Source organism: Solanum tuberosum, unplaced genomic scaffold (genome assembly GCF_000226075.1).
Source record: "Solanum tuberosum cultivar DM 1-3 516 R44 unplaced genomic scaffold, SolTub_3.0 scf00048, whole genome shotgun sequence".
NCBI classification, from domain to species: Eukaryota; Viridiplantae; Streptophyta; class Magnoliopsida; order Solanales; family Solanaceae; genus Solanum; species Solanum tuberosum.
This window is the reverse complement of record NW_006238976.1, coordinates 947,861-965,825: the sequence shown is the minus strand read 5'-3', so window position 1 is coordinate 965,825 and position 17,965 is coordinate 947,861. Positions and strand designations below refer to the sequence as shown.

Sequence of the window (17,965 nt, the reverse complement as noted above, 5' to 3'; positions counted from 1 at the left end):
TGAGATTGATTAAATAAATTTTGTTCAAAAATATTATCAATCAATCACATCATTTGCCAAAATCGAAGCTGAAGTCGAGCGAGCGACGACGGCGCGAGGGGCGCCTTCTTTCTTAACCCTTCAAAAACTAGTATATATTAACAAATAATAATCTTCGGTATAAAGAATTTGGGGGGAAAATATGGACTGAAAAGAATTTTTGTTCAATAGTCAAGCATGATTATTAAATTCTCTTTGTTACTATACTTCTAGCTATTTTCCCAATCAAGATTTTATTTTTTAATTATCATTTTGATAATTGAAGTTGTGAACAAAGAAGGAGAAGAGCAATACTAAAATTATGAGCACTTAATGAAATTTATCTTCACGTTATTATGATACAAAAAAAAAGGAGATGCAAATAATTTTTTTCCCACATTTTAAATTGATGTGATCCAATTCGTAGTGCAAGAAATAAACTAATTAATTTCGAATGTAAATTCAAATATAATATTCAAAAATATTACAAGCCAAAATAATCAATAATTTAAAGTCATTGAAATAACACTTACATAAATAATGACAAAATAGTATTATTTAATTCTTCGAATGGTAACTTTATGTCAGATGCCTTTATTTTTTTGACGACTTTTAAATTTTATTTTTTCATGTGTTAAAATAATAAAAAATATCTTAGTACATTTACTTTTCATTCATATTAGTCTTAAAGACTAGTAGTTTAAAGCTTTAAGAAAGCGGTGGAGTTTCCACTCTTGCTTTCTTCATCTTAAGTAAGGTTCAATTTACCTTTTCGATTCAAAATTCTTAGTCGAATTGATGACGAGATCGATTTTTTGTTATAGGTTCAAGAGGAAGGAGAGGAACAACCATCCAATGATGCTTTTGCGAAAGTATGGTCACCAATGGCTAATACCTTTTCGAGACTATAGAGCTTGAAATTCACTTTCCATCATTCTTTTTAGATAGACATAACATAGAAAGAGAATGGCAAGAAAGAACACATATTTATCGCTTTTGAAAAGTTTGGAGGGTTAATTGAAGTCCGAGATCAATCCAAGACTAACAATTAAGCAACTAGGTGCTGCATGCTTTAACGTCCATCTATCTTATCACGTTCCCCAATGCTTATAAATGTATATCTTTAGTTTATAACTACAAGATTCTAAACTCTCTTTATTTTCTTAAATTTCTTGTCAAATAAAAAATATATTAATAAATTAATACGAAGGATGTGTTCAATATAAGAGAAAAACAAAAATTTCAAAAATAAGAAAAAGCGACATCCTTAATGAAAATCTTGGTTTAAAACTTAAATATATACAAATACTTTACCTGTCAAACACAAAAAATAATAACAAGCCACTTGTTTACGAAAAATATTTTTCTTCGTATTGAACAAATTGGAAGAGAGTATAATTTTTGCTTATCCATTTCTAGAAGAATCTAGTCATAGGACACCCACATATATATACCTTGAATTCAGATTCATTGAAAAAAATTGATCAAAATGGCGGGAAAATGTCTTTACAGCCCTTTTTGCCTCGAATAAAACCCTAGCCCATTTTTCACAGAGTAATTTCCTTATGGATAATGACAGTAAGCTTCATCGATTCAGCTGATCGTTGCGTGTAGATACCTTTCTTTTTTCTCCAATTTAGGGTTTCGTGTTCCCAGGTTTTCCTATTTTGCAGCTACTTTTAGGGTTTAATTTGGTTTGATAGCTCATTTCTGGGTTGAAAATGGCTGACGCATTTGAAGAGGATGGTGAGAATACTGTTTCAATTGGAGAGTTTCTCCAAGATCTCGAAGAGCAGGAGCTGGTAATTCACTTTGCTAATTTTGATTTTTGTACTGTATTCTCAATTCAATTTGACTTGTTACGTTGCATTTCTATGTCAGTGTTTGTGGCTGTATGTTAATAGAATTGAGGATGAATAGTAAATGGAATCATATGCAACTTCCGTTGGTTGTTAGAATTTGAAGTCACGAAGACATTTATTCAATTATGAAATCCTGCAAAGAGCTTGGTAAAGTTGCTTCCATGTGACTATGACGTCACAGGTTTGAGCTGTGGAAATAGTTTCTTACAGAAATGCAGAGTAAGGGTGCTTACAACAGCGGGAGCTCAGTACATTGGTCTGCCCTTTATTTTCATAGTGAAATGTTATAGACAAGTGTGAGAGTAAGAGAACACCTAATTACCTTAATATACAAATAATTAAGTGATAGAATGAAATGCACTCGAGCCCCCTGGGTTTTGTTATGTGGTAAGAGCTTTGCTTGTGATGTGTGGTTACGTGCATATTTCAGGTTCAACTTCTGTTGCAGTCAAAGAATTGGTATATAAGTGAAGAAGGGTAGAGGGGAATGTTAATTATCCGCTGAGTTTCGAACAGTGAGTCATTGGCACTCAGATATTTCACTGTTAAAAAAAGAATGAAATATATCTGAATAGAGCAGAATATATATAGATAATTTATGTAGTAAAAGCGAACTAATTTGGAAATGATACTTAATCGGCTGATTTTTTGATTGATAGTAATGCCCATCGTCAGATGATATTCTTCAATGTTAAGTCTTTTATAGTTTGATGTCTTCTATGTTAAACACTTTCTTATGTATGTTTAATTATTGCCAGCCCTTGAATTCCATCCTGATGAGAGTGTTCAGATGAACTCAATCAGTAGTTTGCGTGGAACACATCATATTAGCATGATGTCTTGGAGTTTACCTTTTCTGATGTTAGGCAAATAGCTTCTTTTGCATCGGCAACAGTGTTGATAGTGATATATTGTGCACTTTATGATAGTCATGTTCTTTCTTACTTTTTGACACCTTAGATCCATATTCCATATTAACCATAGAATATTAAGGCTTGAAGATGCGAATTGGGTTATTTTTCTTTCAGCTCCATAAATAGATGTTTAAGATAGGTACTACCGTACTGGGGTAAATATAAATTTTAATATGTTAATATTATCTTTAGCTAGGCATTACTGGTCTCAAGCTTGGTTTAAGTAAAGTTTTTGGTAAGTTTATGTCCAGTGTTGTGATTAATATTCTAAATATTGAAAACAAAGTAGAATGATACTGATAGTTCATATAGCTGGTGACTACTAGATTGAGTTTGAGGTGTAGATGTCTAGATGATGATGAATGTATAGGCAGGGGTCTTAGCTAATTATTCTATGCTTATGTCTGTGTAAGAGAGGTGAGAAAGCCGATCACATTCAAAGAGGTCTTTCTAGTTTCGTCAGACATCTGACGGTCGAGTTAATATCTTTGAACTTTCAGAGTTGCCTCACTAGACCTACTGAAAACTGGATAATAAGTTTGAGAAGATAAAGAGGCGTGTGCTTTAAGTTTTCATTTTGACCAGTGAGTTGATCATGATGTTTTCAATTTGATCGTTTATTTTACTGTAGTATATGCTTTAATTTTTTTTTCTAATTGGGATAAATCATTTCATTAGGAAGCAGATTTGGTCTTAGGTGGTGATGAAGGAAAGGAGTGCACCTATAGTAAAGGTTATATGAAGAGACAGGCTATTTTTTCTTGTTTGACATGCACACCAAATGGGAATGCTGGAGTATGCACAGCTTGTAGCCTTTCTTGCCATGATGGTCATGAGGTATTCATTGATCTAAGGACTTGCCTTATTCCTTCATATAATTAATGATTAAGTTAATGATCTCAGGCTACTGATGGTAAAATATTTCTGCTTATATACATAAAACCCAGGACTACCTGGGGAAATGAATACCCATGTCACCATTCTGTCTTTTGAAATGTAAAGAATAAAGATTTCTTGTCGAATGTCAGTAGTTTATGATTTCTGCATGTATATATGGGTGGTTGCCAGTGTACTCCAGTGGATGTGCTATACTCTAATGTTCTCTTTGATTAATCCAACTTGCTGCTTGGTTTTTCATCACTCTAGCATAAGTAGATTGGTAAACTAAAACTGAAATGTTTTTGAAGTTAAACTTAGGTTTTCATTTTCAAAGATGAATTGCATGGCAATGCTGTTATTTTTGCATGTCTGGGTTCCCACAAGTGGTATTTTTGTGAAACCATGACTCTAATGTGTTTAAGAATGTTATCAAAAAAAAAAGTGTTTAAGAATGTTATCTAGTACAGTAGGATGACTTTTTCAAAATGAGTACTATGGTGCTCTTTCATGTTTTTCTTCTTTGTGGTTATAATTTAAATATCTTACTTCTTACATTGAGATATATTGATCTTGTTTCTTTTTTAAATTTTGGATGCTGGTTGAACAAGATTTTGGAACTTTGGACGAAGAGAAACTTCAGGTGTGACTGTGGAAATTCAAAGTTCGGGGAGTTCTTCTGCAAGCTTGATGCTAGCAAAGATGTTGAAAACACAAAGAATTCATATAATCACAATTTCAAAGGTTCATACTGCACATGTGGCCGGCCATATCCTGATCCTGATGTTGAAGACCAATTGGAGAATCTCCAATGCTGCATCTGTGAGGACTGGTTTCATGAGGAGCATCTTGGTCTTGAGTCCTCTGATATGGTTGGTAACTCTTGTTTCTTCTTGCTTAATTTCTGCTGATCATCTTCAATTCCCTTACATTTTGTGTGAGATAACTTTATGATTTATGAAGTTTCAAGGAGTTAGTTTGAGATATTTCAGGGATCGTAGCTTCTGAAAATTGTTGTGTTCATTCATATTGTTCCTTGATTCTTGTCCATCATGAAGGATATATACCCCTTCAGTCACGAGATCACATATTTCCCTGTAATGAATGCATTACTTGTTCCCTGATCTGTGAGTTGGTTGTAATTACCTCTTATGACTCATTAGTTAAAAAAGCTAACCCTAGTCTTTTTACAGGTTCCAAGGGATGACAAAGGGGAGCCTCAATTTGAAGATTTAATCTGCCAGGGGTGTGCAACTGTATGTTCTTTTTTAAAGCTATATCCTGATTCTATCTTTGCACCAGTCCAGCAGCAGACTACTACAAATGCTTCAAAGGACAAGGAGGTGGTTGAAGAAGCACCCTTAACTGTGGGATCTTCTAAGGAGCTTAGCAATGGAAGTTCCTCAGTTGAGACTCCTGTAACCGATAATAGTCCTAAAGAAGACTGCAACGGAAAGGCTGTTCTTGGAGAAAATGCTGCAACAAACACACTCCTTAATCAGTGTAACACAGTTGCTGGTCCTAGTACCAAATGTGTTGTTGGACTGAATTTGTTAGAAGCTCCAATTAGCCTTGAGAAAAGCAAGTCAATGTTCCTTTCCAAAGACTGGAGAGAAGTCCTCTGTAGGTGTCCAAATTGCGTAGAATTCTACAAACAGAAAGGTCTCGTCTTCTTACTTGATAAAGAGGATACCATTGCTGAATATGAGCAAATGGCAAAGCAGAAGAGAGCTCAACATGAGCAAGACCAGAGCGCTGAGTTGCTTAATAATCTGGGCCATGTCGAGAAAATGGAGGTTCTGACTGGTATCGCTGACCTTAAAGACGAGATTGGTACCTACCTGGTATATCCCTCATCCCAAACTGTTACTGTTTAACTGATATTTCTCATTTTCTCAGGATATAGCGCTTGAGCATTCTCTTACCTTTCTATTTCCTTTACAGGCATCCTTCGATCCATCAAAGCCAGTGACATCTGCTGATGTTCACAAGATCTTTGAGAATCTTGCCCAGAAGCGTAGGCGTATGTCTTGAGTTATCTTGAATGTTCAAGAAAGTAGCTCTGCAGCTACACATCTAGTGTAGTTAGTTTTGCTGCTCAACGCTAAAACATGCAATAGTTTAACTGTTCTATTTACATGGAGAATTCGTAATGTTGCTTTACTACTATCTAACTTCAGTTTATCGTGTTGTTTTAGCTACAGTGAGACAATGCGATCATGTTACTGTTAAGTTCAAAAAACTCACTTTGTGTTAGAAAGTATCTATCGGATCAAAATTTTATGTAACTCTTATTCCGCGTTGCAAATGTGCATTGCTGAAGATAGTGATAATGAAACAGAAAGAAATGTAGTGTTGTGCAAATTAGTTTGAGATTGAGACGTAGTTTTTGTTGTTTTACTAAATGAATAATGATAAACGTGTGTGTTTGCAAATAAATCAGACCATGTTTTATACTGGAAATATATAAAGTTACTGCTACAACAAATACATGAAGCATCTAATCAGAGTTTATGCCAAAATAATCACTTCTTTCTTGATTAAACTTTTTATTAAATATTTGACGAATATTAAAAGGGCTTACTTTTGAAAAAGTTAAAAGGATCAAAACGGTTCAAAGCAATACTTTAGAGACTTTTTTGAACTTGATTCAAAACATAAGATACCATTTTTATCATTTTCTCATCTTTCTTTTACTAACACTCCCTCTTAGCTGAGATTTGTCTCGTTTGATGGCCGCCGGCGAAGCTGTTCGTCGACGTCCGGTAAAACGGTCAGTTTCTTTTGTTGTTTCTAACTGTGTATTTATCTTTGTTAATCTATTTTGCTTATATCTCGTGTTCGAAAGCTTAGAACTGTAACTTCGCCAAAGTGAAAGAAGACTAATTCCTGTTTGGCCATAGATTTGATGTTGATACTTGAAATTTGAATTTTTGAAGTTATGATTTCTGGAATTTGAAGCTGTGTTTGGACATTGGACATGCATTTTACTCCGATTTTTGAGGTTTTGTGATTGGAAGTCCCAAAAACTATTTGAAGATCAAATTTTGAAAATCTGATCAAAATTCATGATCAAACGGATATTTGAAGTAAACGGTGAAGCCAATTGACTATTTGTGTAAAAGTGATAAACTGAAATTCCTGCCAAAACTCTCTTTACAAATATGTCTGATTGGTCGGACCTTCAACAGGATCTACTGGTTCTAATAGTTAAACGTATAAATTTGATTGAAGACTTCCTAAATTTTGGCATTGTATGCAAATCCTGGCGTTCTGTGGTCACCAAGGAGAATTTTAACAGTAACTTGTGTAGGGTTCCATGGCTAATGTTAGCTGAGGAAGAGGATGATAAAACATGTAGGAAATTCTTTAGTCTCTATAATGGCCTGATTTTGAAGAAGAGAATTCCTACAGCAAGTGGAAAACGATGTATGGAGTCTTTGGGATGGCTTATCACAGTTGGAAAAGATGAGGGTGAAATTAGTCTGTTACATCCCTTCTCGGGTGTTCAAATTCAATTGCCGCATCAAATTACCACCGACCATTATGAATTCAACCAGACTCCTGTTCCATGGACCTTTGTCCAGAAAGCAATTCTGTCAGCCAATCCTTCTCATACATCTGACTATGTTCTCATGATCATTGAGGGACACTACCAGTTCCTCAGTTTTTGGAGACCAGGAGATTTTTTATGGACCAGGATTAAGAAACCGGTCTATTTCCTACATAATAGTGATGTGGTATATTTCAACGGCCACTTTTATGCAGTCAGTTATAGTGGCTGCGTCCAAGTTTGTGATGTCGTTGACTCTGAACCCACTAAAAGTCTTACCGTAGCACAGCTACCATCATGCATTGATGGTAAGTATTACATCCTAGAATCACTAGGATCATTATTTGTAGTTTCACAAAATGGTGTTGATTTAAGGTACGTCAAAGATGATCGCGAAAGAGTTCCAACATATGAAGATGAGGAGGAGGAGGAGGAGAAGATGTACATGTATAAGACAAGAAATTTTCAAGTTTTCCAGATCGATTTAGATGCTTGCAAAACTACGCCAACCAGGGATTTAGGGGACCAAGCTTTTTTTCTGGGTGCTAATGCTTCTCTTTCAGTCCAAGCTTCTCAATTTCCGGGAATCAAGCCCAATCATATTTATTTTACAGACAACTGTTTGGGTGCCTACCTCCACTTTGAAGAAGGAGGTGGCTTGGATATGGGGGTGTTCAACTTAGCAGATGGCAGTATCCAGCCGCATTATGCTGGTGTTTCCCTCAGTCGTGTTTGTCCTCCAATTTGGGTCACACCAAATCCATGTTGAGTGAGTCATTTTTCTATATTTACTCTTTATGTTGTTCTATATGTTCTTGTTTTACCGAGGAAGCCGATTTTAAAGAGTATTTACAACATGCCATTTACCTTAAGACTTGGCTGATGCATCTTTGTCGTTTTCATATAATTGGACAAAGGTACTCCCCATTAGTTGTTATACTACCTTGCTTCAAGGCATGTTGTGTTGGAATGTGCTACTGCCTTCTAATCTTCACTACATCAGTATTGTCTAATCTTAGTGGAATCTTGCCCATAATCTAATAATATTGAGGTGCAATCACCATTGAGATTGATATACTAACCGAAAAGAAAGAGGTTTTAAGATTCTTCTATTACTCTGATTCAGTAAACTGTTTCTTAAAGTTGTCTATTCAAGGGTTGAAATGAGTTTCACACAGAAAGAATTAATATATGTTTGAGATGCTTCAACATACTGTCATTCTGCATGTACTCGTTAGTCGTTAGCCTCTCTTGCCTGAAACAATAGAAGCAACAAGGCAATATTTGAGATTCTTCATTTTGATGTATCCTCTACTTGAAGTCATTCTTTTAAAATGCCCAACCCTTATTCCTAGTGACCGATGTTGCATTAACTTTCACCTTGTAAGCACTTCTATGTCTTTCCTTCTTGACCAATTTAGCTGGAGCCTAAAGTACCTTTTTCGAATCTCACTTTTTTGGACAAGAGGACTTTAAATAAGTCGATGAGTGCATTGCGCTTTCTGGAGATGTTATTGAATACTCTCATCTGGACTTACTAGCAGAGACAATGGTGACATTTTTGAACATTTTCTGCTTATACTCTTTTGTTGGTGCACCATTGCTCTTTTTCTCGTTGTTGCACTTGTTACTGTTTAACGGGTATCTAAACAAATATTGGGTGAACGATATCCTCGTTATCCCTCATCACTTACGATTACTCTTTAACAAGAACTGGTATGTCTCGTTTATTCTGGATATAGCTTTTGGCTGTTTATTTACCGCGACATTTCCTTGACAGGTATCCATTGATCCATTGAAGATATTCAGATGATTTTTGAGAATCTTGCCCAGAAGCCCGTGCATATGACTCAAGTTATTTTGGATGTTTTCAAAAAAGTAGCTTTGCAGCTACACATTTAAAGCATGTTGTATTTTAACTGCTTGTTAATGTGGCTCTACTACTATCCAACTTTAGCTTATTGTGTAAAACACACAAGGGTGAGGGTCTTTCGGAAATCGCCTCTTTATCTCTACGAGGTAGGATAAGGTCTGCATACACTTTATCATCCCCAAACTCCACCTGTGGAATTACAATGTAGTGGTGGTGTTAAAATGCACAGGGTCGTTATCGAGCTAGACGATAGTAGTCTTTTTTACTCTTTGGAGTGGGTATTAGAGTTCCCTATTGCTCTTACAAAGTTATTGTTGCGCATTTACTTGGAATGAATTCTTTAAGGCTGCCACAATGCTAATGTGACACCTAAAATAGTTCATTGCTGATATTATTTATTTAAATGAACCGTTGATTTTAACTCTCGAAATCTAAGTTATGTTATATAAATCGAGGTGGAAAGAGTGTTACTTATGAACATCTTGACGTCATACGTGACAAATAATTTCCCCCAAACACTAAAAAAGGCAGAAAACTATTGGTTCTTGAATGACGATTCTCATAAAAAGATGTTAAAGAGATTAAATTTAAACATTATATTATATTTTAAAGGATATTTTAATCATGTTATATTTATTTCTATTAATATAATAATTATATGTAGACTAACAAAATTGTTACTAAGAAATTCAAATAGAAGAGGTAGCCCACTAAGTGTAATATTATAAACCATTTTTTTTTTTATTTTCGTATAAAATATTTTCCACAAAAATAATTTTGTTTGTACCAAATACACCTTTTGATCTCGAATTAATACAAAAAATGCTTTAGTGATTTAAATTCATAATTTTAAAATTGAAAATGAAGTGAGTTTATGTATCGAAACACCTAAGATTTTGACCCTTTTCTCCTCCATCTTGAATTCCTTCTGCGATAATTCACAAATCACCAAAATAAATAAATAAATTTTCTTTAGTAAATTTAATATGACTAGCTTAATTAAAAAGAGATTCCTCCATCTTGAATTCCTTCTGCGATAATTCACAAATCACCAAAATAAATAAATAAATTTTCTTTAGTAAATTTAATATGACTAGCTTAATTAAAAAGAGATTCCTCCATCTTGAATTCCTTCTGCGATAATTCACAAATCACCAAAATAAATAAATAAATTTTCTTTAGTAAATTTAATATGACTAGCTTAATTAAAAAGAGATTCCTCCATCTTGAATTCCTTTTGCAATAATTCACAAATCACCAAAATAAATAAATAAATTTTATTTAGTAAATTTAATATGACTAGCTTAATTAAAAAGACATTAGGAAAAAACAATCAATCTCGACCTTGTGTTTTTGTTACACCAACTCAACAATTTATTGGGCTTATGATTTTAATTTCTGAAAATTTCATAATCTGTTCTTTCTGAAAAGGGCATCTTCTTGAAGTGAGTGAAGCTAGTGAATGCTCTGTGTGTGTATATCAAGAAGGAACAGGTTCTTTGTATTGTTGATATCAAAATCATGAGTAATCTTAAATCTTCAAGCTCTGAATTGGACTTTGATCGACCCAATCTTGAAGATTATCTTCCTACTGGATCCATCCAAGAACCCCATGGAAAGCTTCGATTGTAATCCCCTCTTCTCCCCCTTCTTCATTTGGTGCTTCAAATGTTTCAAAGTTTTGATTTTTATGTAACCCTTTTGGTTTAATTTGTGTTTTCAGGCGTGATTTGCTTGATATATCCCCCACTTTGACTGAGGCGGCTGGTGCAATTATTGACGTGAGTGGAAATTTCTGTTATTGAATTTCAATCTTACATCGACCCATGACTGTAATTTACTGATTGTTGCATTTCCATAAACAATTGAGCTTTACTTCCAAGTGGGGTTTGAGGAGGGTAGGATGTAGGCTGAGCTTATGGGTACCTTTTCTGGAGTTGAGAGGTTGTTTTGATACTCTTGGATGAAAAAGGGATGCTATGAAAGCAGGCTTCAAATTTACTGATTGTTGCACTTCCATAAACAATTGACCTTTACTTACAGGTGGGGTTTGGGAATGGTACGATGTACTCTGAGCTTACCCATATTTTTTTGGGCAGAGGAGTTGTTTCAATGGCGGCTCAAGCAAATTAGTGGCCTAAAACCAAATATAAATAGGAGGCCTAGCTTTTATTTTTGAAATCCAAAGCCAAATATTTTTTAATCCTGTGAGCTTAAACATGTCATGTGGAAGTTAAATTTAAAAATTGACAAAAAAGAAAGAAACATTCTTTAATGTTTCGAAACGAACTAAAACAATGACAAAACATAATTTATTTTTTGTTTAAAAAATATTTATAATAATTCTATTATTATTATTAAAAATGGGGCCCCTCAAATTTGGGGGCCTAAGATGGTTGCCTCATTTTTAAAGGCATTGAGCCACCCCTGGGTTGTTTTCGGTGGACTCTTTACTGAAAAGGGATGTTATGAAAACAGGATTTCAAGAAAAATGTAACAACCAAATAGGAAGGTACAAAGCAAATGATGCAACAAACAGTACTAGTCATCGAAGAATAGGAAACTATGCATATAATAAATAGTACCTCACATAGCAAGATACAAAGCAAAGGGGGGGAGGATGTACACATTGGGTCTGGGAGGGAGGATGTACGCAGAGCTAACCCCTACCTTTCTGAGGGTAGAGAGGCTATTTTCGATAGATCCATTGGCTGATTAGGAATGTTATTGAAGCAGGGTTTCAAGAAAAATGCAACAACCAAATAGGAAGGTACAAAGCAAATGATGCAACAAATAATACTACACATAGAAGAGTAGGAAGCTATGCAATTACTAATTAGTACCACATATAGCAATATACAAAGCAAATGAGGCAACCATTGCCCTCTAGATTTTTCCAAGACTTGGTTTTGGACTGCTCTTATAGTTTGAGAAAGTTTTAGATAGGCCACTATTATTATTATGTATGTGTTGAAAAGAAGTAGTTTGGATCTCAACCTAATAATTCAGGAAATCCCATTTGTATATTTCAGCATATCTTTCTCATCATAAGTTTCCTAGAGGTAATTTTCCCCCCTTCTATTAAGTGATATAATCACATTGAGGTTTTAGGAAATGAAAGGATTTATCATTATAAAAAAAAAGGAAATGAAAGGAGTTAAAGTTACCTAAGAAAAAATATTCCAATTTCATGCATGTGTCTGAGTATTCAACTTAAAGCTGTAGTCTTACAAGAACATAAAGGAGAAGGACTGGATTAGCGATATACTAGACATTCAACTCTGATGTCACTTTTGCTCTGTCAACTGCCCATTTGCTTATTTTCTGACGCGTGCCAATTGATTTATTATTTAACCACCTTGACTGCAAAGTTGCCAATTCTTGCACTACCAAAAAACAATTTGACCTCTACTTCTTTTGGATTTTGTCAAAAACTTTATTTGAAGCTTGGCCTTTCAGTTTCAGGAAGTTTAATTATCCATTTTCATTTGCGTATATCCATTCGTTTTTTGCAGGATTCTTTCACCCGATGCTTCAAGTCAAATCCACCAGAACCTTGGAACTGGAACATCTATTTGTTTCCTTTATGGTGCTTAGGGGTTGTTGTTAGATATGGAATTCTTTTTCCTATAAGGTTTAGTCTCTTTCAGTTCTTTTATTTTTCTCATTTGAGTCCTAATCATGAACTAATTTTAGTCACCTATTGCAATAGCTTTTCACTACCCCATTGAAAGCTCACTCTTTTCATCCTTTGTTTCTAATTCAATTGCAGAGTCATTGTCTTGACAATAGGATGGATAATATTTCTGTCTTGCTATATCCCGGTGCATTTACTTCTGAAAGGGCACGATAAGTTCAGGAAAAAGCTAGAGGTATCTCTCTTGCTACCCAGTTTACTTAAATTTTCTCTTCTATTATTTTTAGTTGAGGACTGCACTTTGGTTGGCATTTGCTCACAATATATATATGATAACGTTTATCTTTATCCTTGGCCTTACTGTGGAGAAAATTATATTCATCTTATAAGGAATTTGTGAGTCACACATTAAGACAAACATCACTCGCTTAATGGAAAGGAACTCCATAGCTTAAGAAAATTTTCTTTGGTAATTAGCTAATATGCCTGTGCTGAACTAGGCGTATAAAGAACTGCATGCTCAAAGAAATATGGTTAAGAAAAACATCACCCGCTTAGCGGAAAGGAACTCCATAGATTAAAGAAAAATTTCTTTGGTAATTAGCCAATAAGCCTGTGCTGAACTGGGCGTAGAAAATGAACTGCATGCTCAAAGAAATATGTTTAAGCTAACCAGAGAGTCCATCAGCTGCAATGTTGTTCAGCATTCTGTCTGGTGAAATACTGAACAATTGGGTTCAAACAAGAGCAGGCACACTACTGTATGAGGAAACCAAGTTTAGTTCGTAAGACTTTGGCAAATTATGGCAGATATTGATACGGAAACTGGTTTTGAAGAGAGCTTTGTATATATATGCTTGTTTGTACAATTTGTTAAAGCTGCTTTATTTACACTATGCTACTTGTTAAGATGATGGAAAGACTAGTTCTTTTAACTTGGCATGCACATAGAAATTACTGAAACTTGAGCAATATGATTTCCCGAGAAATAGGAATATGTTCCAAAACAAACAATTGAAGCAAGCATGGGATTTCACTGTATGAACAGAAATTACTCTAGCTGCAAACATTAGGAAATGCAATTAGCTATGGAAATGGAACACTTCATTATGTTGATTAGCTTTGGAAATTACTTATTGTGTCTGGACCAGGTTTCTGCAACATCTGTGTATATGTTCAAGTATGATCTTGGATAAAAAATGTGGTGAAACACATTGAAACATTACACAAGGAATCTGCTACATCTGTTTCAATAATTAGCTTTTGCAAACAAAAATAGTCATAGAAGAAATTCCGATACACTATGCTCATTGTTCGTTTTTTTTTCCAGCTGAAACCTGAAGCTTCTGTCTGTCTTTCTTCTTTTCTTGGTTCACCAAATGACCTTTTTTTCCTTAGTAGCCGGTTGACATTCAAACAAAAACCATCAAAGACAATGCGACAGAAACTATCCCTAATTTAAAAAACTTATTGGCAGTATTTAATGGCATTATGTGTTGTGGAATACTATCCCTATGATGGAAAGAAACCAATCTACCAGTGTCCAGTACTCAAGTATATAATAAAAAACGGCAGTATTAAAAAAGACATTCAAATCAAACAAGAATATTCAAATAAGAAATACAATATTCAAATCAACTTGAGTCATCCTCCGGCTCCCGACAGCCGACAGCGGCTTGACCCCCATCCAATTTTTGGGCCCACCTGAGTAAGATAAATTGGCAATATGTTGGGAAATTCTCTATTATGAATTAAGATGCCTAGACTTGCTTATTTTGCACTTCTGTTATTCCTTTGAAGAGTATGTATACATATTAAGGTTTCTGTTATCCCTTGCCTTGGTTAATTTTCTTAGAGGTGCCTGGTGGAGCTGATATGCAGTTTCTTTGTTGCATCTTGGACTGGGGTTGTCAAATACCATGGCCCACGACCTAGCATACGACCTAAACAGGTACATCTGCTGCTATAATTGAAATCAACATGTGAAACATCTTCTTTGATACTTCTAAAGTCGCCTTATGCATTTTATTGACAGGTTTTTGTGGCAAATCACACTTCAATGATTGACTTTATTGTCTTAGAGCAGATGACTGCATTTGCTGTGATCATGCAGAAGCATCCTGGGTGGGTCGGTAAGAGTTCTAAAGCATTTGCATTGTTTGCGTTCTTTTTGTGCGTCATTCAAAAGTTTCTGAGCTTTAATATGAAGACATGCATATTAATGGCTAAACCTAAATATACAATCTTGGGATGGAGCATTTCTAAAGTTTAAGGTTTAATAACACCTCAACAGTTAAATTTCAAAATTTTCTTAGAACCTATAACTCTGGTAATGATTCAAGAACAGGGTGTTTGGAAAGAATTTTGCAGATTTTGTCATGATAATTGCATAAGCAAATTAACAGATATTTGGTGCAGAGTGAGTGCATTGATCTGAACTTAGAGTTGAACTTGGTTTACTTTACTAGTCAAAAAATACATAGGTGTATATTGAAGCTTAGGTAACTATAAGTTGGCTGTGTAGACCCTCTTAACTTCTGGCCATGCTAGTTGGACCTTTTTTTAATAAAAGAATATTTTTCTCAGACAAGACTCTTGTGGATGTTGTTCTGCAAACTGCATAGCTAATTAGCAAAAATTCAGTGCAGAGTGCAAACTGAGTGCATTTGATGTGGAAAACAATTATTGAAGCTTAGTGTAACTATGGTTTGGCTGTCTATACCTTCTATTTGTTATCGTGCTATTTGACTTTCAATCAACAAAACCATATTGTTCATGATTATAAGAGTTTTTGCTTGACTAGCTCCAAGTTATTTTATATTGCTACCCCTCCTCCTTACCTCTTTCACTGGGCAAGCAAATCTTGTACAGGCAGAATTCAAAGCCTTGTTTGTGCTAGTCTAGAAAAGACATTTCACCAGTTACTATTTTGATAATTGTTTATTTCTATGAATTTAGAATCTTGTATGCATAGAGTTTTATTAGATCACCAGGCCAATTACAAACAAGAAGTTAATCAGATCTTCTTCACTGCCTACTGGTGCAGTCTACTATCTAGGCCAAAATTTAGTCTAACTTGCTAATCACTTGCTTAATTTCTAGCATTACATTTGCTTATGTTCAGACCTTAAGGTGTATAAGGTGCTATACCCATCCCTGCTAAAGTGTGTCAATAGGGGCGATGCAAGTATGACCCTTGTACTGTAATTCACCTTGTCAGTAATGGAGGGGTACCGTTCAATTGTTTCAAAGTATTTGAATTGTGTGGCACAACTGCACTATTAGTTGTACTTCGATTTCCGTGTTATTTTGCTGTAGTTACTGATCAGAATGCTTTGTTATGCTTTCACTTCCGTTTATTCTTTTTCTGAATTCCCTCTCTACCTAAGCATGCGACCTTCAAGGGTATTAGGTTACCTTTCTGTAGGTACTTGAGAAGAAAAGTGACACGCATGCTTAGGGAACTTTAAGCTGCAAACTTGTCTTCGTATAACTGCAAGGATAAAATTTAGAAGTGATTCTTTATGTCTCCTCTTCCGTATATCAATTTCTCATTAGAAATAATATTTTTGCAGGACTACTGCAGAGCACCATTTTAGAAGGTGTTGGCTGTATCTGGTTCAACCGCTCAGAAGCCAAGGATCGTGAAATTGTAGCAAAGAAGTACGTGATGTCCGAAGACTCATTCTAGCATCTCATTTTGCTCTGTTTTTATCCCCTATTTTAATTTTTCAGGTTGAGGCAACATGTTGAAGGGGCCGATAACAACCCTCTTCTTATATTCCCTGAGGGAACTTGTGTAAATAACCACTACACCGTCATGTTCAAAAAGGTAGGCCCAATGAATTCATTCATTTTAAAAAAAATTAATGGTTGAGCTCTCCTTGCCCCAAATTATAGGTCTTTTGAAAATTCCCCCTTCAATTACGAGTTCTTTCTTTCTTGTGAGTAATTGGTTACAGAGGGAAACTGAAAAGTTGCATTTTATGTTGTTTCTGATCTTCAGTAATATTTTAGTATTTTTTTTTTCTTAATGTGGTTCTCCAAGTGTTTAACCTTATGTTTTTGTATGCCTCTATCCCTTTCATGCATGATGAATAGGGAGCATTTGAACTCGGCTGCACCGTCTGTCCTGTTGCAATCAAGTACAACAAAATTTTTGTTGATGCCTTTTGGAATAGTAAAAAGTAAGGTTTTCTTAATGCCAAATTGCTTATCTGGTTTGTTGGTTGGTATTCATTTCGTTATAATCTATCTTGTCTCCTGTTTTTGTTTGCTAATTTAAAGTTTGCCTTTCTTCTATTAAATGCAGACAATCCTTCACAACACACCTCTTGCAGCTCATGACATCTTGGGCTGTTGTCTGTGATGTTTGGTACCTGGAACCTCAGAATATAAGACCCGGGGAGACTCCAATCGAGTTTGCAGAGAGGTAAAATTTCCCATTCTGAAAAGCAGTAACTATTGTTCCAACAGGGGCATTCATCTTATCAGATGTTAGAAATTAATTTTTCGACGGAACTCGTATTTAAGGAAATCCTTGCCAATTTTCTCTTTTCAGGGTGAGGGGCATCATTTCTGTTAGAGCAGGTCTTAAAAAGGTTCCTTGGGATGGATATTTGAAATACTCTCGTCCTAGCCCCAAGCATCGAGAGAGGAAGTATGTTTGCTATATTGCTCCCTCCTCCCCCCCCTCAAGTAGTATAGACTTAATGATTTGTGCTGTTCAGATCCTTTCCTTTACCTGCTATGTCGGATGATGGTTACTGTACTGATCATTTCAAGGATTATGAAATTTTGAAGTCACGGTTTGTTTGTTTTGTATCTCCAGGCAGCAGAGTTTTGCAGAATCAGTGTTGCGTCGCCTGGAAGAGAAGTAAAGAACTGGATGTATGCATTGTCTCCATGTTCCACTCTTTATTTGAGTTTGATTTTATTCTTAAGTTTTTATTTTCTGTGGTCTATAGGTGTTCACTTCTTAGCCATAGTTGAGAGAATTTTAGTACAAAGTTGGCAACAATTTCTGTGAAGCCCTTTGCTTATTCTCATGAATTTTTACTTTGGATGTCCACACAAGATACATGTTTCTTGAGGCTCCTGTTTAAAGAATTAAACCTTCTGTGTTTTTAGATTCTTGTGCACATTACAGTATCCCTCTTAAATATATGGGTGTGGAGGAGTTTTTGTTTTTTGTTTCCCGCTTGGTGTCTGATACTCGCATTGGAATCTACT

The 17,965-nt window shown here is 35.1% G+C and overlaps 3 protein-coding genes across 4 annotated transcripts; all 3 read left to right on the top strand.

The window, feature by feature from the left end:
* The first annotated feature begins 1,388 nt into the window (after positions 1 to 1,388).
* On the top strand, positions 1,389 to 5,978 carry LOC102587881 (putative E3 ubiquitin-protein ligase UBR7). The gene is made up of 5 exons (XM_006343797.2): positions 1,389 to 1,820; positions 3,473 to 3,631; positions 4,282 to 4,542; positions 4,864 to 5,514; positions 5,615 to 5,978. Exons 1-5 carry the CDS (start codon positions 1,740 to 1,742, stop codon positions 5,702 to 5,704), a joined length of 1,242 nt encoding a protein of 413 aa, XP_006343859.1. The 5' UTR covers positions 1,389 to 1,739; the 3' UTR covers positions 5,705 to 5,978.
* A 344-nt stretch (positions 5,979 to 6,322) lies between these two features.
* Positions 6,323 to 9,504, top strand: LOC102587560 (F-box protein At2g26160-like). Its single transcript, XM_006343796.2, has 2 exons — positions 6,323 to 7,992; positions 9,004 to 9,504. Exon 1 carries the CDS (start codon positions 6,835 to 6,837, stop codon positions 7,990 to 7,992), a length of 1,158 nt encoding a protein of 385 aa, XP_006343858.1. The 5' UTR covers positions 6,323 to 6,834; the 3' UTR covers positions 9,004 to 9,504.
* Positions 9,505 to 10,438: 934 nt separating this feature from the next.
* Positions 10,439 to 17,928, top strand: LOC102587238 (glycerol-3-phosphate acyltransferase 3). Of its 2 annotated transcripts, XM_006343795.2 has the most exons (13): positions 10,439 to 10,724; positions 10,820 to 10,877; positions 12,612 to 12,730; positions 12,869 to 12,968; positions 14,589 to 14,684; positions 14,769 to 14,865; positions 16,309 to 16,396; positions 16,469 to 16,565; positions 16,835 to 16,920; positions 17,046 to 17,165; positions 17,295 to 17,393; positions 17,565 to 17,623; positions 17,701 to 17,925. In XM_006343795.2, the coding sequence occupies exons 1-12, from the start codon at positions 10,618 to 10,620 to the stop codon at positions 17,611 to 17,613; spliced, it is 1,116 nt and encodes a 371-aa protein (XP_006343857.1). In that variant the 5' UTR covers positions 10,439 to 10,617; the 3' UTR covers positions 17,614 to 17,623; positions 17,701 to 17,925. The 2 variants fall into 2 exon arrangements, with proteins under 2 accessions (XP_006343857.1, XP_015162615.1); XM_015307129.1 differs by having other exon boundaries at positions 17,565 to 17,928.
* Positions 17,929 to 17,965: the final 37 nt, after the last annotated feature.